The 24,117-nt window shown below is 40.4% G+C and overlaps 2 protein-coding genes, 1 non-coding gene and 1 pseudogene across 3 annotated transcripts; 1 reads left to right on the plus strand and 3 right to left on the minus strand.

Moving 5' to 3' along the window:
• Positions 1 to 265: 265 nt before the first annotated feature.
• On the minus strand, positions 266 to 6,753 carry LOC123999501 (annotated as a pseudogene).
• Positions 6,754 to 7,271: 518 nt separating this feature from the next.
• LOC123999502 (oxidized purine nucleoside triphosphate hydrolase) lies at positions 7,272 to 10,031 on the plus strand. The gene is made up of 5 exons (XM_046305362.1): positions 7,272 to 7,454; positions 7,727 to 7,883; positions 8,109 to 8,254; positions 8,444 to 9,521; positions 9,584 to 10,031. Exons 2-4 carry the CDS (start codon positions 7,732 to 7,734, stop codon positions 8,614 to 8,616), a joined length of 471 nt encoding a protein of 156 aa, XP_046161318.1. The 5' UTR covers positions 7,272 to 7,454; positions 7,727 to 7,731; the 3' UTR covers positions 8,617 to 9,521; positions 9,584 to 10,031.
• A 404-nt stretch (positions 10,032 to 10,435) lies between these two features.
• LOC123999736 (sorting nexin-8-like) lies at positions 10,436 to 22,852 on the minus strand. The gene is made up of 13 exons (XM_046305768.1): positions 22,741 to 22,852; positions 18,959 to 19,086; positions 18,091 to 18,236; positions 17,726 to 17,729; positions 16,641 to 16,761; positions 14,821 to 14,957; positions 14,609 to 14,689; positions 14,352 to 14,512; positions 13,976 to 14,105; positions 13,813 to 13,881; positions 13,288 to 13,437; positions 12,621 to 12,770; positions 10,436 to 12,410 (listed from the first exon to the last, which is right to left on the minus strand). The coding sequence occupies exons 1-13, from the start codon at positions 22,760 to 22,762 to the stop codon at positions 12,321 to 12,323; spliced, it is 1,389 nt and encodes a 462-aa protein (XP_046161724.1). The 5' UTR covers positions 22,763 to 22,852; the 3' UTR covers positions 10,436 to 12,320.
• Positions 13,603 to 13,677, minus strand: trnaa-ugc. Its single transcript has one exon. It is a non-coding gene; the product is annotated as a tRNA-Ala (tRNA).
• Positions 22,853 to 24,117: the final 1,265 nt, after the last annotated feature.

Consider the following 24,117-nt stretch of genomic DNA (forward strand, 5'->3'; position numbering starts at 1 on the left):
GCAGTCCACTTGACAAAAATAATTATAAATCACATCATTTCAAGCAGAGCATTCAAATGCAAGCCTGATGATGTATTGAAGAGCACATCCCCGCTCTCAGAGAGTGAAGACCAACACTATTTATAATGCACGGCTTCAGTGGCATCAGCCATTTCATTAGTCATGCTGTCCATGGTTCTTTCATCCAGCCTGTTTTCCCTTTATAAGCCCTAAATGAGAGAATGATTACATATTACTACATGGCTGGCAAAACTGATTATAAGCATTACAAATGGAAAACTGGAATATTTATTATCAAACAAATACCAAATGTACTTTGTAATACTTCAAACATGCCTGACAAAGGAAAAAATAAATAGTTCTGACGTGCACAGAAATTTACTTGAGGAACACGGTGGCTCTGATGATAAGGGCTTGATACATACAATACATTCTGGCCCATAGCTGTTGATATCACCTTGTCTCTCGGTAAAGATGAAAACAGCCCATATGGAGAAATTATTGGCGCCTGCAAACGCACAGTTTATTGATACCTCAAGGGCGCCATCTTCTGGTAGGCTAAATATTTCAGCTCAATAGAGAAAGGAATAATGCATGCTTGATCCAAATTTATTGTTGGATTTTACAGATGTGGTATGGACTTACAAAGTATGTTTAAAATATTTTATGGAAGGTTTCAAGAATTGTAGATGTTGAATAATGTAAATCATTGTGGAATATCCATCGATTTTAATGAGTTGGGTAAAGAGATCATAGAACACTATAGATTTTTTACAAAAAGTACATTCAGGAAGGAGAAATAGAGGGGCTACTCAAGTGCTTGAGCACCTAAAGCCTTTCATTGCAGGTGAACAAAGCTTATGACACGCATGAAAATATACAGTCAGACTATTTCATTTTCTCTGTACGACCGGGCAAGGAAAAACAACTCGGACGACTCCTTTCGGCTGGCTTTTGGTTTGACTGTCCTGACGTCACGGAACACAGCTGAAAGCTTCTGCTAAAGCTGGTGCGCCAATGTCCCGTCCCAATACTTACAAATCAGAGAGCCACCGGTCTGCAACACCTTCTCAGCCAAGTCAATCAATGACAATGACATTGTGATGAGTTTTTCATGGTCCATCTCCTTGAAACCACTGGCATTGGGTGCCCCATCACTCATGATGACATGAGCCTGGACACCAGGGAGAAGTTCAAGCAGCTTGGCATGTGTGACTGGGTCGGTGATGTCATGATTGGACAGGAAGTGAGCTCCATCTAGAGGTGCTATATGCAGAAGGTCAATTCCAACCACAGTGCCACGGGGGAATTCTCCATCTGGAAGTAACAAAACATGCAAGAGGTCATGAAGTGTAGAACTGCGGTCATAACTCATTTTCACAGCTTCTTAGCTTTTTAGCTTTTTAGCACATAAAAGAACATTGGATAACACTGTCAAGCCTTGACAATACATTTCACTGATGGCACACCGATGTTCTACAGATGATCCTAATGCTTGGCACAGAGCTCTCCACAAGACCAACAATGAACTTAAAATGTCAAAAAACAGAACAATGAGGCAACTGTACATTGATTCCACCCCCAATAGTAACATTCATATTTATTAGAAACAGCGCTGAGAAGGTTCAAGGTTCGGAGGCCAGTTTGGATCAATTTGTCCACTACTTCGACCAAATAAAACATCTTGTTGCTGAACTTAAAACCTCTCCACTGTCACTACCTACAGCAGCCTCCACTCCCTCTGTGCCCTAGAATGTAGTCCCCAGTGTCGCTCTTCCTCCCTCGCCTGCAGCAGACACAGCCCTGAGCATGCCTCTCTCACACGGGACACCTGCTGTACCACAGCATCTTCTAGAGGAGATCAGCCTGGTGCTTCAGCATAGGGATGAGGTTTGGGAGCCGCAGTGTGCATTGAATAATGTTGAGGAGGAAAACCAGGCTTTCGGGATAGAAGTATGTAGACTTGGAGAGGAACTGTCCAGCACAGTCAGTCAACACTGGCCACATACACAACCTGCAGAAGGAGCTACATGACCTAAGGCAGGAATTTCTCAGCCGTAACCATCCACTCTACAAAGAGTCCCACAAAAACGAGGACAACAGCTAAATCAGAACACACCAACACACCAACCAACCAACCAATGCACTGACCCAACTGACCACTCCATCCCCAACTCACAGCCTGTAATTCTCCAATCACTCCTACCATCCTTCATAGAACGGACGAAAAACCAGACATTATATTAATGATGGATTCAAGTGGAATGTATTTATTAGAGAATAAACTTTTCCCAAATAAAAATGTGTCAAAGTTATGGTGCCCCACAACAGAGGGAGCTTTGGAGATGTTGACTGTGGCCCAGTTTGTCTCCCCCAGCCACACTGCCCTTCACACCACCCTCTTCAATTCCCCTTACAATCTCCCTCCCATGGTACCAGATCAGGCCCGCCTCAGCACAGCTGAACCAGACCCATCACAACACAGCTCAACCAGTCCTGGCCTATCACAGTACAGCTCTACCAGACCCAGCACAGCTCAACCAGACCTGGCCCATCACAGCACAGCTCTACCAGACCTGGCCCATCACAGCACAGCTCTACCAGACCCAGCACAGCTCTACCAGACCTGGCCCATCACAGCACAGCTCTACCAGACCTGGCCCATCACAGCACAGCTCTACCAGACCTGGCCCACCACAGCACAGCTCAACCAGACCTGGCCCATTACAGCACAGCTCAACCAGACCTGGCCTATCACAGTACAGCTCTACCAGACCCAGCACAGCTCTACCAGACCTGGCCCATCACAGCACAGCTCTACCAGACCTGGCCCATCACAGCACAGCTCTACCAGACCTGGCCCACCTCAGCACAGCTCAAGCAGACCCATCACAGCACAGCTCAACCAGACCTGGCCCATCACAGCACAGCTCTACCAGACCTGGCCCATCACAGCACAGCTCTACCAGACCTGGCCCACCTCAGCCCAGCTCAAGCAGACCCATCACAGCACAGCTCAACCAGACCTGGCCCATTACAGCACAGCTCTACCAGACCTGGCCCACCTCAACTCAGCCCAGCTTTACACTGGACTGACCATTACCCCAGGGTCTAGCAAAACACTGTTGAGGGTAGTGCACTACATGATGCAGTCCACACCATGTATCATTCACATAATCAGCCACACTGTCCTCCATACCACCCTCCTCATTTCGCCCACAACCTCCCTCCCAGGCTAGACCTTGGCAAAGTCTCAGCTCACTCAACAAATAGCTGCAGATGACCCTGTGCCTGTTAGCTCTTATGGGACTGAGCTGAATACGCCCTCTGACTTTAAATCCTGTAGGGGTCTTGGGCTAATGCGCCTAAATGTGCAAAGTATGGTTTTAAAAAATAGACACAATTAACATTTGGGTGCAGGACTCGTGTCCTGACATTCTGGTTCTCTAGGAAACATGGTTAAATGGTTCTGTATCTGATAAAGACATTGAAATGATTATAATTTATTTAGATGTGACAGATTACAGAAAGGGGGAGGAATGCCCATATATGTCAAATCTATTTTCATGGTGTCCCAATCTTTAAATATTTATATTCCCCATAAATGTTAGCTCCTGGTTGTAGAAGTGCACATAAACCAGAATACACACTTATTTGTTGCTGGGATTTACACCCCCAAGCTGCCATGGCAGATGCTATTGGTGCTATATCTGAGTGTTTAACACCTTTTTCTGTCCACGGAGTTGGTCATTTTAGGGGATTTTAATCTGCATTGGCTATCCCCGGCCTCAAATCCATTTAAGAGCATATACATTGATTTGAATCTGACTCCAACTGATCTCAAAACCCACACAAATAAATGTGAAAAACTATTGTTAACTCCTCATTGATTAATTTTATTCTTACTAATAACCCCAAAAAATATATATTTTAGTATTTGCGTATATCTTGGTGATCATTGTCCCAAAGTATGTATTAGAGATACAAAACAGCAAAATACTCATCCTTGTTTCATTAAGAAGAGACATTTGAAAACATTTTCTCCTCAAGGGTTTTTAAATGGCATGTTCTACTCTGATTTAGCCACCATATCCTGTATTCCTGACCCAGAGTTGGATCTACTCTGATTTCAGAGCACTCTCATCTGAGTGTGCCAGAGTGCAGAATAACTGATGAATTTTGGAATGCTCAACACCCATTAAATATGGCCGATGTCAGTAAACCTCAGCAAAAAGTTGTATTTAAAATTGATGCCAGCAGGACAGTTACAGTTTCTAACTCTCTGAATACCTTAAAAACAGCCTAACCAGCTCTGCTAGGGCAAGAAAAATGGTCAGAGTGAGGTGTTCTCTCATTTATGCCTGGAAGTAGCTGGCCTGCTAGCTAACTTTAGCCAGTGAGCTCGGATCAACACTACTCCTCAGCCAGAGCGTCCGGTGTGCACTCTGAATGCTCCGAGAGCGAAACGCTCTGAATTTAAAAACGGACAATCTGAAAATGCTCTGAATTTATGAACGCCCAGAGCGCACTGAGCTCTCTCTGGCAATCCAGAGTGAATTTACGAACGCACCCCTGGTGAATCTTTGTTTTCATTTAAAAAAATGTACTATCTGTGATGTGCTAGATGCCTTAAGATTGGGCTGATATGCTTGATCCATTTTCTGATGCAGCTCTCTGCCCCCCTGATAGCTGAATCATTAACCCATATGTTTAACCTGATGATTATATCTGGTACTATCCCCAGGGTTTGGAAGAAGGCCCATGTACTCCCTCTTCACTAAGGTGGTGACCCTTGTGACCTAAATAATTATCAGCCTATTTCTAAACTTTCTTGCCTCGCTAAAATATTAGAATCCTTGATTAATTCTCAGCTAAGAACCTTCTTATCTTTGACATGTATTCTAAATGTACATCAGTCTGGTTTTAGACCAGGTCGTAGCACGATCTCTGCTGCATCCCTAGTTATAAATGATGTGGTTAACTGTATGGATAAAAGGCAACATTGAGCTGCCCTCTTCATTGACCTTTTGATACTGTTGATAATTCACTGCTAATTCAGAGGCTTTCATTAAGTGGTCTTAGACCAGGCTGAATGTACCTGGTTTAAAAATGACTTGACACATAGAACTTAATGTGTATCTACTGATGGTGTTAAATCAGGTTTCCTGGATATTAAGAAAGGTGTTCCACAGGGGTCGATTCTGGGTCCTGTACTTTTTACTGATTACATTAACAATATCGTACTATGCTTTATTACGGGCGACAATTTTAGTAGCCATCACTGCATTCTCCACCAGAAAGTTGGTTGTCCCTCTTTGATGTCCCATTGCTATGTTTTCATTTATAATGCCCTTTTACAAAAAAGTCCCACTGTACCTAACATCTTGACTAAACTTAAAACATATGAGTTAGCACACCCAGTCTCAGGGATGGTTAACTCTGGAAATTTACTAAAAGCTAACTAAAAGCTGATTTGCCCTTCTTGAACGTTATTTGTGGAACCATCTTCAAAATGTTCTTAAATGTGATGTTCTGGTGCCTCTAGGTCCATTCAGAAAGCTGATTGAGGACCGTATTACTGATGAATGTGATGTTCTGGTGCCTCTAGGTCCATTCAGAAAGCTGATTGAGGACCGTATTACTGGTGAATGTGATGTTCTGGTGCCTCTAGGTCCATTCAGAAAGCTGATTGAGGACCGTATTACTGATGAATGTGATGTTCTGGTGCCTCTAGGTCCATTCAGAAAGCTGATTGAGGACCGTATTACTGGTGAATGTGTTTGTTTTCCAGGCTCTGATCAGGCCCTACACCCAAACAAGGGCACTGCGTTCATCCACCTCTGGCCTGCTCACCTCCCTACCACTGAGGAAGTACAGCTCCCGCTCAGCCCAGTCAAAACTGTTCGCTGCTCTGGCCCCCCAATGGTGGAACAAACTCCCTCACGACGCCAGGACAGCGGAGTCAATCACCACCTTCCGGAGACACCTGAAACCCCACCTCTTTAAGGAATACCTAGGATAGGATAAGTAATCCCTCTCACCCCCCCCTATAAGATTTCGATGCACTATTGTAAAGTGACTGTTCCACTGGATGTCATAAGGTGAATGCACCAATTTGTAAGTCGCTCTGGATAAGAGCGTCTGCTAAATTACTTAAATGTAAATGGACCATGCTGTTATTTCTGCTTGTGTTTATTTTATTTCTATTGTGCGTATTTTCTGCAGTTTATGTAATTCAGGGCTCATCTGTAAAAGAGACCTTGGTCTCAGTATGACTCCCTGATAAAATAAAGGTTAGATAAATAAATACAAATAAACATGGTCGTCAAAAGAATGTCAGACGCAGGAAGATATATATATTGGCCTGGCTGGTAGGTTAATTATAACAGTATGTCATGTGTTAATCTGCCAGTTGGGTAAATACAAGACGTACTCACTAGCCGCAGTTGAGTTGACCCTGTGAACAGCGATCTGGCTCCAAGCACCCGGTGCAGCACCACAATCTATTGCGTTGAAACCGGGTTTTAAAAGTGTGTATTTGTCATCAATCTCCAGCAGTTTGAAGGCGCTTCTACACCGGTAGTTGTGCACATGGGCAGCCTTCACAAAGGGGCCATTAAGCTGCCGAACTATCCAGCGCTGATCAGCAGTACTCTTTCCTTTTAGCGTATGCGCAGCCTTTTTTAGGAGATATACAGAGGTATGTAGATATTATTTTTGTAACACTGAGTACCACATTATTTAGCTAAATGTAATGGCAGCGATGTGCTAATGCTGCTGGCAAACATCATTTCGGTCGATTTTGTAGTTGCACTTCCTGATCACATGAGTTTGTTGGACACGCTCGATTTAGTCAAAGACAGCCGACTCGGCGATTTAGCTCTCCCGGGAGTCCTGCAGGGCGACATTAGAATCACGCGTGATCCGCCAACCCGGCGCGCCGCGCGAGCTAAATTGAACGCATCTAATTCATGTGTCCGAGGACGTCAATGATGCACATAATCTGCGCAGATCGATTTATTTTGGAGAAGTTATAACGGGTGGCAATTATTTTGTTTTCAAACGTGTTACATTATATGAGGATGCGTAATTAAAGATGTTACCGTAATACTACAGCAACTGATATCACCAGTTATGGAATTGTTTTGATATGATGTGGCATTATACTTTTGTTTCCAGTCGACAATATTTGAGGGTAACACATTTTCACAGATCTTTAACTAAAACGACCAACTTTATCCTATATTGTTTTTATCAATATCGAATGCTACAGGTCAGTGCCCGACACATTGAATACGACCACATGGCAGTGCCGGACACATTGAATACGATCACATGGCAGGCATTTCTACAGTCAACGCGGGATTGGAGAAATTCGTTATTTATTCTGGATAACTCTAATCTACGAAAACCATTTAAAGGACTAGATTGACAACCTAAAAGTTGCTATAAAGGCAAGTTACTTGCATGGATTTTTACTTCTAGTCTACTTGAAGAATGCAATAAAAGGCTACTTTAGTTTGCCGCTGTGCACTGTTGTAATGTCTTCTTGCGTACCAGAACTCTTACAAAAGTGTTTTGGCAGAAAATAACTTTACAGAATGCTGCTGTATAATCTGAAATGTATAATTTCTAGAGATACTGTAGCTTCGATGCAACCAAGAGAGTGAGGTCATCCATGGATTGTGGTCTACTGATTATTACACCCTGATTATGTATATTACAGGTACAATGTTGACCAACAAGCTGCTGACCCTGGTGCTGGTGGTGCAGCCTGGACGGGTGCTGCTGGGCATGAAGAAGAGAGGGTTCGGAGCAGGGAAGTGGAATGGGTTTGGTGGCAAAGTCCAACCTGGGGAGACTATTGAAGAGGCTGCCAGGCGGTGAGATTGGTTGCAGTCCTTGGTAGATGCCTTGAAAGGTTTTCCTACTATTTGGTTGATCAATTTGCTAACATATTCCAGCACTGGGCAGCATCCGATACTACATACCCCCATAAATGTCATATGGTGATGGATGTTACAGTAGGCATGGTCTGATTGCATGTTATCTGAAGCCTACACACTTTCCTGCTACTTTCTCTCTACTTGCAAACTTTTTTTCTCCAGAGAACTGCAGGAGGAATGTGGCCTCACAGTGGATGCACTTGATAAGATTGGAAATATCAAATTTGAATTCATCGGAGAAACAGAGCTGCTTGATGTGCATGTTTTCCGAGCTGACAACTACAATGGGGAGCCAACAGAGTCGGATGGTATTCATTCTCAATCTCATACATTCTATGTAGGGCCAGGTTTGGAGACCAGGATAAACTCATAGCCCAACAGGCTATAATCATAGACCCCATAGTTTTCCTGGAAGAGACTGCTGACCCTATACTACGTGCCTTTTTATGGACATTCCTTAGACTGTTGTCTGACGAAGTTCACCTTTTCTCTTATAGAGATGCGGCCGCAGTGGTTCGACTCGGACAAGATACCCTTCAGTCAGATGTGGGTTGACGATATTCTGTGGTTTCCACTGATGCTTCAAAAGAAGAAGTTCTTGGGCTACTTCAAATTTCAGGGTCATGACTTGATCATCGAACACAAGTTGGAGGAGGTAGAAAGGCTTTAAGACAGACTACTGACCTCGGACTCATTCGTACTGTCAAAGAGCATTCCCACATGTTGTCTACCTAAAACATCCCTGGAGAAATACTGCAGAATTCCTACTGATTCCAGCTACCCTTGTTCAGTGCCAAGAAATCCCCAGGTCTTTTGTAAATTAACAAACACTTTGTTGCCAGTGACCATATGCCTGTGAATCAGTAATAATAATTCCCACTGAGCAAAAACAAAATACTGGATGTTTAAATGTTGCTGACATATGTATCGTATTCCACTATGTGTGTTTTATGTTTCTATATTACACACTGTGTGTTTAAAGTATGTGCGAATGCATTGTGCTCTTTAGTAAAGAATGCATCTCTTTTTTGTTACTTTATCAAACAGGTGGTAAACTGGAATGACAATGATTTGGATTGTTACTTTATCAAACAGGTGGTAAACTGGAATGACAATGATTTGGATTGTTACTTTATCAAACAGGTGGTAAACTGGAATGACAATGATTTGGATTGTTACTTTATCAAACAGGTGGTAAACTGGAATGACAATGATTTGGATTGTTACTTTATCAAACAGGTGGTAAACTGGAATGACAATGATTTGGATTGTTACTTTATCAAACAGGTGGTAAACTGGAATGACAATGATTTGGATTGTTACTTTATCAAACAGGTGGTAAACTGGAATGACAATGATTTGGATTGTTACTTTATCAAACAGGTGGTAAACTGGAATGACAATGATTTGGATTGTTACTTTATCAAACAGGTGGTAAACTGGAATGACAATGATTTGGATTGTTACTTTATCAAACAGGTGGTAAACTGGAATGACAATGATTTGGATTGTTACTTTATCAAACAGGTGGTAAACTGGAATGACAATGATTTGGATTGTTACTTTATCAAACAGGTGGTAAACTGGAATGATTTGGAATGACTGGAAATGATTTGGATTGTTACTTTATCAAACAGGTGGTAAACTGGAATGACAATGATTTGGATTGTTACTTTATCAAACAGGTGGTAAACTGGAATGACAATGATTTGGATTGTTACTTTATCAAACAGGTGGTAAACTGGAATGACAATGATTTGGATTGTTACTTTATCAAACAGGTGGTAAACTGGAATGACTGATTTGGATTGTTACTTTATCAAACAGGTGGTAAACTGGAATGACAATGATTTGGATTGTTACTTTATCAAACAGGTGGTAAACTGGAATGACAATGATTTGGATTGTTACTTTATCAAACAGGTGGTAAACTGGAATGACAATGATTTGGATTGTTACTTTATCAAACAGGTGGTAAACTGGAATGACAATGATTTGGATTGTTACTTTATCAAACAGGTGGTAAACTGGAATGACAATGATTTGGATTGTTACTTTATCAAACAGGTGGTAAACTGGAATGACTGATTTGGATTGTTACTTTATCAAACAGGTGGTAAACTGGAATGACTGATTTGGATTGTTACTTTATCAAACTGGAATGATTGTTACTTTATCAAAGGTGATTTGGATTGTTACTTTATCAAACAGGTGGTAAACTGGAATGACTGATTTGGATTGTTACTTTATCAAGCAGGTGGTAAACTGGAATGACAATGATTTGGATTGTTACTTTATCAAACAGGTGGTAAACTGGAATGACAGGGCTAACTGGGCTAACTGTGCACCGCCCTATAGGACTCCCAATCATGGCCGGATGTGATACAGCCTGGATTTGAATCAGGTACTATAGCGACGCCTCTTGCACTGAGATGCAGTGCCTTAGACCGCTGCACCACTCGGGAGCCAAATAATAATAATGAGACGGGTGGGTATCTGATATTTTTTATTTAAGTGAGATTCAACATAACTACAATAGTTAATGGTCCTGTATCCACATCCTTCACCTAGTTCCAATGTTCTTTCTCAAAGATCAGATAAAGCATTTGTTCCTCTTATTATTTAAGACTTCCCAAAAAACAAGGTTATGACAATATCTTATGTTGACACAATAATAAGAACTTGTGAGGAACCAATTAACAGTTCCACAGAGGACAAAAAAGAATGCATTGAATAACAAAACGTATTGCCCCAGAGCTCTTTAATATAACTCAGTTCTAATTGGGAGACAACATTTTGTAACACAGCCTCATTCATGTACTTTAATGTAAAACACATGCAATTTGCACATCCTGCAAGAGGGTGAATTTTGCAAGAACAGGTTACGTAAAACCTTCAGAATTGTGAGTGGAAAACTGAATTCTTCATCAGATCAAATAATGAGAAACTTTACCAACAATCTTATGCTTTAGACATGGAATCAATGTATACTGTTGAATAAGAGGACAAATCATTGGGTATATTATTGAAAAAGATCAATCAGAATATTACATACACAGAAAAATATTAAATATAGTTTTCAGCTCTACATTAAGTCAACACTGAACCACCATTGCAGCTCAATTCAAACTGAAACATTGCGAACATGTCAGAAGCATTAACACAGAGCACATTTAATTTCTACCTGAAATAATATATTACACGATAATTACTTCATAATTGCACTAATGACTGTGTGGCATTGTAGCATGTTTCTTTGGTATGTTCACCATTGGTCAGGTGGAGTGTTATATCAGCCATAAATCATAAATGATTTACATTTGATCAAACTTCCTCTTGATAGCTTGCTCGGCTCTTGCGTAGAAACTGAAGTAGCTTTTCACAGTACTGCAACTAAGATTCGATTGAAGCTAGGAATCTGAAGTCCTTTGCATGAATATCAACACAACAAGCTAGCAAGCCCAGTTGCACAAGTGTGGTCAGTAGGATGATTAATACTTATGTTGTACTTCCCAACAAATCATTGAATAGCATGCTGCTACTACATTTATTTTAATATATATTGGTTTGCCTGTCTTTATCAGAAATGAGGCTTTGCCCTGATTGGAATCTTTCTAAACATTTACGCTAGTCATTTTAAACACAAAAGGTTATATTGCCACCACCTGGCTGCGGCAAGGAAACCTATCGTCTCTGTGTGGCAACATCTTCAAATCAGCTTAATTAGTGGATTCTTACATTCTTAAATTTGTCTGCCTGCAATAAGACACTACATTATACCTCAACATAGGCGAATGATCCTCCAAGAAGTGTAGGTAAGAAGTCCCTCATATGGTAAAGGCAGTGAGCTACAATATAACACAGAAAGGTCCAGCTTTTCAACAAAATGTTCCCTATATATCAATTATGAAATCAATATTTTCCTCCTCATACAGCAAGGCAGCAGTACACATTCTTCAAAGCACTCTTCCACTTCCCAATGAGCTCCTTTGACTGATCAACCTCTGACATCCCTAGTGAGGATGCACGTACAGCATAATATATCTCGAGGTGCAGACCACATCCATTCATTGAAATCAGTGATATAGTGGTAAAAAAAGTGGGTAAACTGATAGCTTGGTAGCAGAGAAAAAAGTAATGCTCCCTAAACTTCAATGCATTTTTCAGCAAAAGATGGATAAACTGTCCCACAAAGAAAAATGTGAGTAAACTACATTTACTCACCACTGATTGATACTTAAGGCACAGTTTGTAGTGTCTTTCAAGGTTTTATAAAAAACAGTTCACCATCAGTCCCTTCTGAGACTTTGACTGTCTCTCGGCTTGCAAAGCAGCATATTCATCGCTCGTGGAGAGAGAAGGGGACATGGGTGTCTACTTGGGTGTAAGAGGAGGGGATTGCATTTCATCGACACCGAAGAGACACCCAAGCTTCTGCTGGAGATCATTCCACACTGCACCCATCTAGTTATCGAACAAACAAAGTAGTCTGTTACAGTGAAAGCATCCTCTGACCAAAATTCCAAGACGATCATCTTATAATTGTGTATCTATTAAAAATTAGAATCAACACACACACACACACACAGCAACCTATGAACTGTGTGCTCCACTACTTCAACTCAATCCTTAGAAATCCATGCCCAACACTGTATATTTCCAGGCGAGTCTCACCTCTTGGTGACCTTGGACCTGTGAGTTGACGAAGGCTCCCAGGATGTGAGAGGTGATGGGCAGGTATGTGAAGATGAGCTGAGTCTCCTGGTGAAGGCAGAACAGGGAGAAGTAGTTCCGCAGTTCCATGGTCTGAATGGCATTCTCCTGCTGTTGGGGGAGGATACAAACCATTACTTCACAAACCACAACCATATGATGGTTATCAAGAGTGAACAGCCTCATTGATCATAAGACCATGCTGTCATGGCCTTGTCTGTAGAAGTCAGTGTTGAAAAACATGACATATGAGATCCATTCTCAGGGCTGAAATGCCCAAATGTCAAATGCAATATCGTCCTAAAATGGTTTAGTATGAGAAATGTGGTAGGATATACAAGGACATCAATCCTTATACCAGGCTATCAATCAACTCCCCAATGATGGCATATAGGAAAATGCTGTTCCCTCCTTCCTCTCAATGTCGGAGAGGACAGTCTCTCCGAAGGAGGGAGTGTGGGTTGGCCTGTGATGTCAGGATAATGAAGATTAAATAATGTCAACAGTGTTGATTTGACATGTGACAACCCTGAGTAAACGAGGAAGGAAGAGCGTTTTCAAGCACACTGAATGAGCGAGTGAGAGAGTGAGAGATAGAGAAGGAGGTAGAATGAATGAGAAAGAGAACCTGCACAATGCGAGACTCCAGTTGCTCCACTGACACCTGCTCTTTGGGCTGCACTGTGGCACTCATCATCTGCCTCTTCATCATGCCGTACTTCTGCAGCGCTCTCTGGTGCTCGTGCAATACTCCCTTCTCATGCCGCTCACACAGATCCTATGGGACACAGCAACACACACACACACACACACACACACACACACACAGGGTAAGAAATTTCTAAATAACTAGCCAATTTTTTGTTTTTACATTATAGTAATTTAACAGACACTCTTGTCCAGCGCGGCTTACAGTAAGTAGTGAGTACATACTTTTTCGTACTGGTCCCCCGTGGGAATCAAACCCACGACCCTGGCGTTGCAAGCACCATGCTCTACCAACTGAGCCACATGGGTCAAAGATGTATTGCTAACACTCTAAATTAAGTTGCTGTTAAACCTGTGTGGTACATTTGTAATAATACTGCTAACATTGCATTAACATGACACATAGTTCTTCAGGAACTGCATTTTTTACATCTCTCAAACTCACTCTGTATGATTGCAGCAAATCCAAGAATAGATTCAGCTTTTCCACAACATCGTCCTCTTCTCTCCTCCCCTTAAGATATCAATGAATTAATTGTTTTGCACGCAGGTAGTTTGGCAATAGCACTGGAGAACAGGTGGTACGTATACAGTGAGTTGGATTGTACCTGCTGAGCACCTTTGTCGGCTAGCAGAGCAAACTCCACGGAAAGGCCTTTCAGAGACTGACGGAGAATGCCCCAGGTGCTTTGGGATGAAGCCAGAGAGGGAATGGGTGAACCATCTGAGCCCAGTGTACTGCAACAGAAAGCATAACTAGAGAAGCTGGACCAGTACGGTGTCTTGGCTGACAAAAACGATTTGAAGTGAAACCCGGAAAAGGAAAAGGAAAACAAATCATTTACAATTGCCAACATTTTCTTCCCCAAAACTGTTGTATGGGTGGGGTAGCTAGCATAATACATTTCCTTGGGCCAAAACACTTGCGTAGAGAGGGGCGATAGAGAAAGAGAGCTTTATGCCCTTAAATGCTGAGTTCTGTACCTGAGCTCCCTTCCAAACATTAGCAAATCAGTGGCGTTTTCCTTGGAGCGCTCTGCCATCTTCTCTGCCCGGTCCCGCAGCTTGTGAAAGCTGTTGTGGATATTCCTGATCAGTTCTCTGCTTGATGAAAACTGGGCCTGGATATCAGCTGGGAGATAATCCTACAGCACAGATGTACCAAGTCTCACACTGCTGTGTCTCAGTAGGATATCAAATAGTCATTTGATGCACTATTTCATAATAGAAACAATACAAACCTTTGCCAGAGTCGCCATTGTATTAGTCATGAATTCATCTCCCATTTTCTTGCAAGCATCACGCATTTTCACTTGAACATCCTGAGAGTAAGAGAGAGAGAGTAAAGTTGTGTGAGCAGTACGGTCATTATCCATGGCAAGCCCAATGTGAACTTGGCATAGACAACTAGCAGAGATGAACCAAGGTGGTCTTTTCAGTAGCAGAGACGTACCGAGCCGTTGAAGGTGAGAAAGGTCTTGACCAGTTCGTCCTCAGAGAAGAAGGGGTGTCGTGCCACTAGGTTGATGAACCGGCCCAGAGCACGCCGCCTTCCCTCTATAAAGTCCCTCTCAGACATGGAGGTCAGGACTGTAGACAGACAGAGGTCAGTTAAAGAGCCAGCATATTCAGTTGTTCTGCTTCTGTAAAACTGAAGATATCATACCGTTCTATGTAATACAGTCAGGGTTGGCTCTTGAAGTAACTAATCAACCTGGATTAATTTTTAAAAAGTATAATCGGATTACTTACATTCTTAAAAACAGCTAATTGCTTGACGGGATTACTTCATCTATCTATTCATTTATCTATTGATTTGATTTGATATACTTCATCTTGATAAAACTTTGTCATCATTGCTGTCATTTAGCGTACCATCAGCACTTCTCACATGCTCTCAGAGATTCTATTATTCTGCTGATCGCCCATCAAGGGTGGATGGCTTCTTATGTGGTTGAATGAATTGGTAAGGCTTCCAAAACATTTACACCTGGCTCAATGGTCAATGAAAATCATCTGGACTACAGAGTTCCTGCTTGCTGCTTTGAAGCAGTGCAGTTTCAAACTCTCTTTCCTTTATGAAATGCTTTCTGATTGCACAATATTTCAAAATGTAGGCCTAATCATGGGAAAAACACTATTGAATGCCACCAATGTTGATACTGTTTACAAGAAAAAGGGTCTACGCTTTCTGATCTGAATTGTATTTAATATTCAACAAAGGGCACTCACGTCGGGCATTCAAGGTGGGTGTATAGGCATATAGATTAAATGTACTGTTAGATATACATTTCACGGCTACCTATCAATAATATGCTATATTTTGAGTTAGTGATCTAGCTAACCACTTCCTCAGCTGGTGAATTAGTCCCAAATAAACTAGCCTCAAAATGTAAATTAGTGCCCAAAAAGATGTAGACAAATGAATATCTATTGAACAATTTTTTAAAAACAATTCTGTAACCCTATTTTCATAGTAAAATAATAACAATTGCCTCGTTGCCAAACCCCAAATCCTTGACAATCACCAGTTTAGGTTGCAAATCAAAATAGCTGGAATCATGCAGTTGTACTTGAACATGATGTTAGAATAAACCGTGTATTTCTTGAATCATACCGTGTTAGTAGTCTAGTACACCTCTGAATAAAAAACGCTGAATTGCTTTATAAGACGATAAAGCTACCATTGTTTTCTATTGCATGACCCCACAGCAATTGTGGTGTAACCAAATCATGGGCTGGTGCCAAGAAGTGAAAATGTCAGTATGGAGCCCTGTGACTATGCTCTTACACATAGAATATAACATGAATTATAGGATCTTTAAGCTATGCTCTCACCCCATTTGGAAATAATCATGTTACTAAATTAAAGAATACTACATTAAATCAACAGTTTTAAGCATTTGCAAATATGTCTGGATGCTAGAAGTGAAAGTAATACAAAAGTAATCAAAAATGTAATTGGATTAGGTTACTTATTTGGAGTAATTCAAATGATTATTTATCATGTAACTGTAATCAGTAACGGATTACATTTTTCAAGTTATCCGCCCAACCCTGAATAAAGTAATAACAATGGTATCTAATAATGGTAATATAAAGACAGAGTTCATGTCTGGATGTGAGAACACGGGTGAAGTTGGATTAATACAATTAGAGTTCCTCTGGATCAGCGGGACCCCAGCTCTGATGCAGACTGGAACACTTATTTACAGATCAAAGCCTCACTCTCCTCCTAATAATCAAACGTTCTGACTGACATCCTCCATGTACCTCCTTTCAGCATTCTCTTAGGCGGCAGTGCAGGCACCATTCTGTAGGCAAACCTCTGCAGCAAGAGCTCGTGGAAGACATCGAAATCAGTGTACCGCCGGTAAACAGAGATCTTAAAATGCTGAAAAAGTTCAAACAAATATTATCTGTTAATAACAGAGATGTGCAAAATAACATAATGCTTTGGGTTGTGAATTCAACAAATATATTGACAATGGATGTGTTTGTCATGGGTTGGCTTTAGTTCATACTGTTTGGGAATGCTCACTGCACAGAAACCACGCCAGCTCTGTTCAGCTTAGGCAGTGTAAACGATGCAATGTACTGTATGTATACATTCATTCTTAGATGGACCCTTACCAACAAGCATTAAAGCCCCTCGTTTCACCAAGACAAAAATGCAGAAATAATTGGTTCCCTTTATCTAATATTAGGATTTGGTTGAAGATCTGATAACATTCAGTATCAAAAATATGCAAAAGTAAAGAAAATTAGGGGTAAAAATAGTTTTTCACGGCACTATATATACACATAGTAAAGAGCACAGGACCCAATACCAACGCCTACGGTACACCTTTCATAATATTGAGGAAACTAGACTTGACACCATTAGAAAGCACACATGACTCTCCCTAAACTCAAATGTCTCTTAAGTCTTTCAAACAATTATGATGGAGTGATTCATGTGATCCTGAATGTAACCCTGAATGTAACCCTCCTTAACATTCCACAGAGATATGAGCAGAGTTAATAGTCCTCCTACAACAACCAAGAAACCAACTCTACCATAGCTCAGCAGAGAAAATGTGACATCAATTTCACAGAAAGCGGTCAGCTGCCATATTGGCAGCACTTGAAATAACACAGAGGGCCCTAAATAATCATATGAGCTTTGGAACAGAGCTCTAACTCAGCGCTGTGTTCGGAGTAATGGCTACCTCTGAAAAACAAAAGACGACGTCTCCTCTCCAACTTAAGTACACGGTAACACTCAAAAACCTAGCCGCAAGAATACAATCAAGAAATACAAGTGTACTTAAGAGAGAGGGAAGAGTTCTTCCTGTAACTTTCATTATGATTTTCACAGAGCTGTTCCAGAGGAATAAAAAATGTCAGGGAAAGGTCTTTTACAGAGACATGGGAAGGGAGCTGGTGTATTCCCGGACGCAATGCCCAGAGGTTAGAGGAAACCGGCCAACAAATACAACACACTATGATAGAACTAGGACCAGCTTTTAGCACAGCACACTTGCTTCTTTTGTGTGCAAATTCAATGTGTACTTTAGCTTGTCACATGCATATTCAACTTCACACAAGAAATATATAGTGAACTGAACTTTCTCACACAAGCGGTTCATAGGGGTCACAAAGGTTTTTGACCTTAGATACTAAACAGCCAAGCTACTCATTAAGCTACACATTTACTGCTATGTCCTCCCTTGAAAACAACTAGTTAAAAGGCTTACCTTGTATGCAGTTCTCTAAGAGTTTCGGGCTTGGTTGCTTTCCTTGCTGAGCAAGCGCGATCAACGCCAGTGCTTTATATAGGGACAACTTGCTTAAGAATCCATCTGTGTAGTCAACATGCTCAGCAATCTGAAAAAGACAAGGACATTACAGGACTCTCTTAACAGGTCATTGCTCGATCCAGGCTAAAAATCCAGCAGTGGTTGACGAGAAAATGCAGAACACACTTTAGTAATGATATAATACAGTAGGAAACATCAAACTGAACCATGTGGTCTCAGCTGAAATACATCAATGAAGCGTTTCCATGGCTAACGTGTAACACGTTGTATTTTTCATGTCCCATGTGCTCTTGAATAACACAACTTTTAAACGCCATCCCCTCAAATACCATCACTTTTCAGTAAGCTTTACTGAAGCAAATACCACTAATTAAATGGCAGCAAGGAGATAGTTAGCAGAAACCACCCTTTCTAATAACTGGTGTTGGAACTAGTATTGTAATTACCCCCTTAGTACCTAGTGGTAAAACAAATACAGGCTTGAGAGGCTTTGAATAGAGTTGAATTGTTTGTATCAAAGAGCGCTAGATGTTTTTCAAGACTTTTCTGTTTAGTGTCTACTTCCTATTCTGCAGAATGTCTTGTTCACTTTTCTTGGAGTTCCAAGAAGGGAAGAGGATAGAAAACCCATAGGTCTAATACATAACAAACCAGCCTGTGCTTTGGTTTTATAACAACAAAAACTTGAGCCTAAAAAAAAACCACAAAACAGCCAGAACTCCCTTTCCACATTTGGCGGCCATTTTAAATCATAGATGTGACAACAAGTAAAGAAAACGTTGTGTTCACCTGGCTCTGCACAGCACTGGGGAGATCTGTTCTGCTGAGCAACCTCTGGAAGACCTCCACCTGCACTCGTTCCTCTATCTTACTCCGGATGGCCTCATACACCTCCCTGTAGTATGGAGGCACTGATCCTGACAGAGGAGGTGCACAAACCATTAGGCATGGATTTATGTGGATGAAGACATTCTTATTAATTGCATGACTTGTGGTTAAACATCATGGCAACATCGATTTAATTTAACCTACACAAAATCAACTGTATTGGTCACGTACACATATTTTGCAAATGTAATCGCAGGTGCAACGAAATGCTTGTTTATAGCTCCAACAGTGCAGTAAAACCTAACAATACAGAAACACACACACTCCAAAAGAAATATCAGAATGAGCAATGTCAGAGTCCGACTAATATATATATATATACACATGAAGAACACCTGCTCCATTACTGAACACCATTACAGACTGACCAGGTGAATTCAGGTGACCAGGTGAATCCAGGTGAAAGCTATGATCCTTTTTGATGTCACTTGTTAAATCCACTTCAAATCAGTGTAGATGAAGGGGAGGAGACAGGTTAAAGAAGGAGTTTTAAGCCTTGAGACATGGATTGTGTATGTGTACCATTCAGAGGGTGAATGAATAAGACAAACTATTTAAGTGCCTTTGAACAGGGTATGGTAGTAGGTGTCAGGCACACCAGTTTGTGTCAAGAACTGCAAAGCTGCTGGGTTTTTCACGCTCAACAGTTTCCGTGTGTATCAAGAATGGTCCACCACCCAAAGGACATCCAGTCAACTTGACAACTGTGGGACGCATTGGAGTCAACATGGGTCAGCATCAACATGGGCCAGAAGGTGTTCCTAATGTTTGGTATACTCAGTGTATATTTATATAATGGTGTGAAACTATGGACAGTATATGAATAGAGAAGGTGTGTACAGAAGTAGTTATATAAGATGAGCCTTGACTAGAATACAGTATATACATATGAAGTGGGTAAAACAGTACGTAAACATAATTAAAGTGGCAGTCTCTAAGGTGCAGGTAGGGCTGAATTCTGGGCTTATAAAATTATACCTAGGCTAAAAAATAAGCCTTCAACATAGGAGCCACTAATAATATAATTATTTTATCAAAATAGATTAACCTGCATTTTTGCAAAATCACTGATCTGGCTTTCAAATCAGTCTACGAAATGCAATTTTTGTTATAATTTTTACCAGAACCATGCACATCCACTAATAATGACCAACTTCTCGTAACGGGCATTATAGAAAAATAAAGGTGTAAAATGTAACTTTTTGGGCAAACCAGCATGTTCACATAGAAATGTGCGTTATAGATCTGTCATTCATGAAAAGCAAGTCTAAGAAGCGGTAGATCTATTTTATTTGCCCTATTTCTATGCATCCTGTACATTAGTTTCGTTTTTGCGGTTTTTTACTTTAAGTTTTGTACATCAGCTGAAAATACAATATTTTTTTTATGGAAAATATATTTCACAGTGGTTAGATGGTACAATGATGCTCTCCACTATATTTGCTTGTTTTGTCACAAACTGAAATTAGGCAAACTATTCAAATTTTAGTAACCAGGAAATGGCTGAGTGATTTCTGCATAGTGCATCTTGAACACAGATCTCATAAACAATCTCAAGCACCAGCCCACCTGCTAGTGAGTCGCCAGATAATCTTTATATTTAAAGTCTTGCCAACTTGGATCTACAGTGCATTTTGTTGTGTTACAGCCTTAATTTAAAATGTATTAAATTGAGATGTTGTGTCACTGGTCCACACACACACACACACAGTACCCTACAACGTCAAATTGTAATTTTGTTTTTAGAAATGTTTACTTGTTAAAAATGAAAAGCTGAAATGTATTGAGTGAATAAGCATTCAACCCCTGTTAATGCAAACCTAAATAGGTTCAGGAGTAAAGATTTTCTAAACAAGTTACATAATAAGTTGCATGGATTTACTCTGTGTGCAATGATAGTGTTTAACATGAGTTTTGAATGACTACCTCATCTCTGTACCCCACACACTCTGTAAGGTCCCTCAGTCGAGCACTTAATTTCAAACACAGATTCCACCACAAAGACCAGGGAGGTTTCCCAATGTTTCTCAAAGAAGGGCACCTATTGGTAGATGGGTAAAAAAAGCAGACATTTAATATCCCTTTGAGCATGGTGAAGTTATTAAATACACTTTCGATGGTGTGTCAATACACCCAGTCACTACAAAGAGACAGGTGTCCTTCCTAACTCAGTTGCCAGGGAGGAAGGAAACTGCTCAGGGATTTCACAATGAGGCCAATGGTGATTTTAAAACAGTTACAGAGTTTAATGTCTGTGATAGGACAAAACTGAGGATGGATCAACAACAATGTAGTTACTCGACAATACTAACCTAAATGAGAGTTAAAAGAAGGAAGCCTGTACTGACAAAAAATATTCAAAAACAAATTTTATGTCCTGAATGCAAAACAATGTCTAAGGTACCACTCCAGAATCTCCCAAGGTGTTCAATTGGGTTGAGATCTGGTGACTGAGACAACCATGGCATATGGTTTACATCGTTTTCATGCCCATCAAACCATTCAGTGGCCAATCATGCTCTGTGGGATGGCTAGCCAAAATAATGGCCTGCCCAGCATTTTTATACATGACCCTAAGCATGATAGGATGTTAATTGCTAAATTAACTCAGGAACCACCTGCTTTCAATATACTTTGTATCCCTCATTTCCATGATATGTAATTTTCATAAGGAAAAAAAATAACTATCGACAACTTTCCTATGGTAGTCTGGGTACCAACTAACTTTCCACTCCTGTCATTTGCCAAGAGGCTGGTAAAAATAAGAAGATGAAGCAAGACGGGAATCCTCTGCTCTCCCCACACCCAATGTTATGTTTACAATGACATGTATTAAGTCAGAATACCTAATGTTAGAATGTTTCTGATTAAATGTATGAATTAAATTAATGTTTTTCTATTAGTCTAATTTGCATAAATATTGTGATTGGATGATAGCTGTGAGGGTTATCGAATCAGGATCCAATTTTAATGATAGAATGTTCATATGAAGAGTGCCTAAAGTCTCTTAGGCAAATGACAGGGTAGTGGAATTTAATAGCTAAATAAAAGACAACCAGGCTAGTCCTATGCTATGGAACGTTGAATACGTGAGTTGGACAGGTCATATAAATATAATCTAGATGTTAATGTCCCATAGAATTACAATCCAAACCAGGTGAGAACATGACAATGAGCAGACCAATGCAACGGTACAGCAGCCTACCCTACTGTATAAAAACGAGTTTCTGTCAAATCACCCTTAATTACACCTATATGTTCTTGTCTATTACTGTTCTGTACTGTTATGCATTTGTAAGTTTTACGTGGACCTCAGGAAGAGTAGTTGCTGCATGTGCAGTAGCTAATGGGGATCCTAATAAACTAAACACCCTTGCTAAATTTGTAATCTAATGCTCAGATGAGTAGCCTGCATTTTACAATTCGCAGTAAACCTACTATATTACTGTTTATCTTAAATTGACAGGTTTTATAGTTACATCACGAATCGTAGGCTGCACTATTTAGCTCTGAACACTTCACATCGCGTTCTCTTAGTCTGAATTTAATGAACAAACATAACGGCCCCCCGAAAAAAGAACATTATTTCGCCTGCCGCCACGTAGGACGTTTACAAAAAGTCGAAAACATATTCTTAAATCCAACATAAAGATGTGGAACATAACATGTATTTAGCAAATTACCTTCATTGAGCTCGCCTGCCATAATTCAGATTGTCATGTGAGCACGACAGCACCTCCATGTGATTTCCTGAAGAAAAACCTCGAATAATTTCCTATTTCTTAAAGTTGCAGTGAACTTTGGACTTTTGCCAGATTTCAGACCTTATGCAGCAGTACTGTATATGTCCAAACATTATTGTATGCACTCGACAATATATGGATTACTGCAAACTGGATATTAGGAATCCAGAACATAGGAGCATAGGTGAACAAGAGTTCTTGTATATGGGCCCTCCCCCACAAAGGCTTGAAACACCTCAAATATGCCTCTGCATTCCCATTCTCAGTCCAATTTTGGAAACCGAGCAATTATGACATAGCCTAAACGCAGTGGTGTAAAGTACTTAAGTAAAAATACTTTAGAGTACTACTTAAGTAGTTTTTGGGGATATATGGACTTTACTGTACTATTTATATTGTTGACTATTTTTACTTCACTACATTCCTAAAGAAAATGCTGTACTTTTTACTCCATACATTTTCCCTGGCATCCAAAAGTACTAGTTACAATTTGAATGCTTAGCAGTACAGGAGAAAGGTCAAATTCACATACTTATCAAGAGAAAGTCCCTGGTCATCCCTACTGCCTCTGATCTGGTGGACTCACTAAACGCAAATGCTTCCTTTGTAAATTATGTCTCAGTGTTGGAGTGTGCCCCTGGCTGTCAAAAATAATAATAAAAAGGAAATTGTGCCATCTGGTTTGCTAAATATACGTAATTTGATCTATAGCATTTACTTTTATTTTGTACTTTTACTCAAGTAGTATTTTAATGGGTTACTTTCACTTTTACTTGAGTCATGTTATATTAAGGTAGCTTTACTCAAGTATGACAATCGAGTACCTTTTCCACCTTTGCCTAACCACAACTTGATTTGAAAAAGACTCTAGCCAAATAAATCAAAGAACATCTCTTTGAGGACCATTGCACCAAATATATTTATTGGATATTGATATAGAAATGTGTATATGATTACATTGGGTTCAGATGGTCTACAAGTCTATTTTGGGTTCAGATGGTCTAAAAAAAAGGGGGGGTGATTTGTCTCCTCCAATAGATCCCGAAGGAGTGAAAAAAAACAGTCAAATAATTAGCAGGACCCTAAATTGATAATTACAAAAATGTTGATATTGTACAGAATGTGTCATAATGATTTCCTGGATAGAGCCCAATAGTTTGTTCATTTATCCCTTTACTCAGCAGGTCGACTTGATAACTCGCTCTTACTCAAAATATGCCTGGGTGTGTGTAGCTTCACCATCTTGCCACCAGAGGCCACTACACACAAATCATTTGCAACGAGATAGTGGCGCTGCGCGAGGAGTGGGTTTGTTGT

This window comes from Oncorhynchus gorbuscha, linkage group LG16, assembly GCF_021184085.1.
Source record: "Oncorhynchus gorbuscha isolate QuinsamMale2020 ecotype Even-year linkage group LG16, OgorEven_v1.0, whole genome shotgun sequence".
In the NCBI taxonomy this organism is placed as follows: Eukaryota; Metazoa; Chordata; class Actinopteri; order Salmoniformes; family Salmonidae; genus Oncorhynchus; species Oncorhynchus gorbuscha.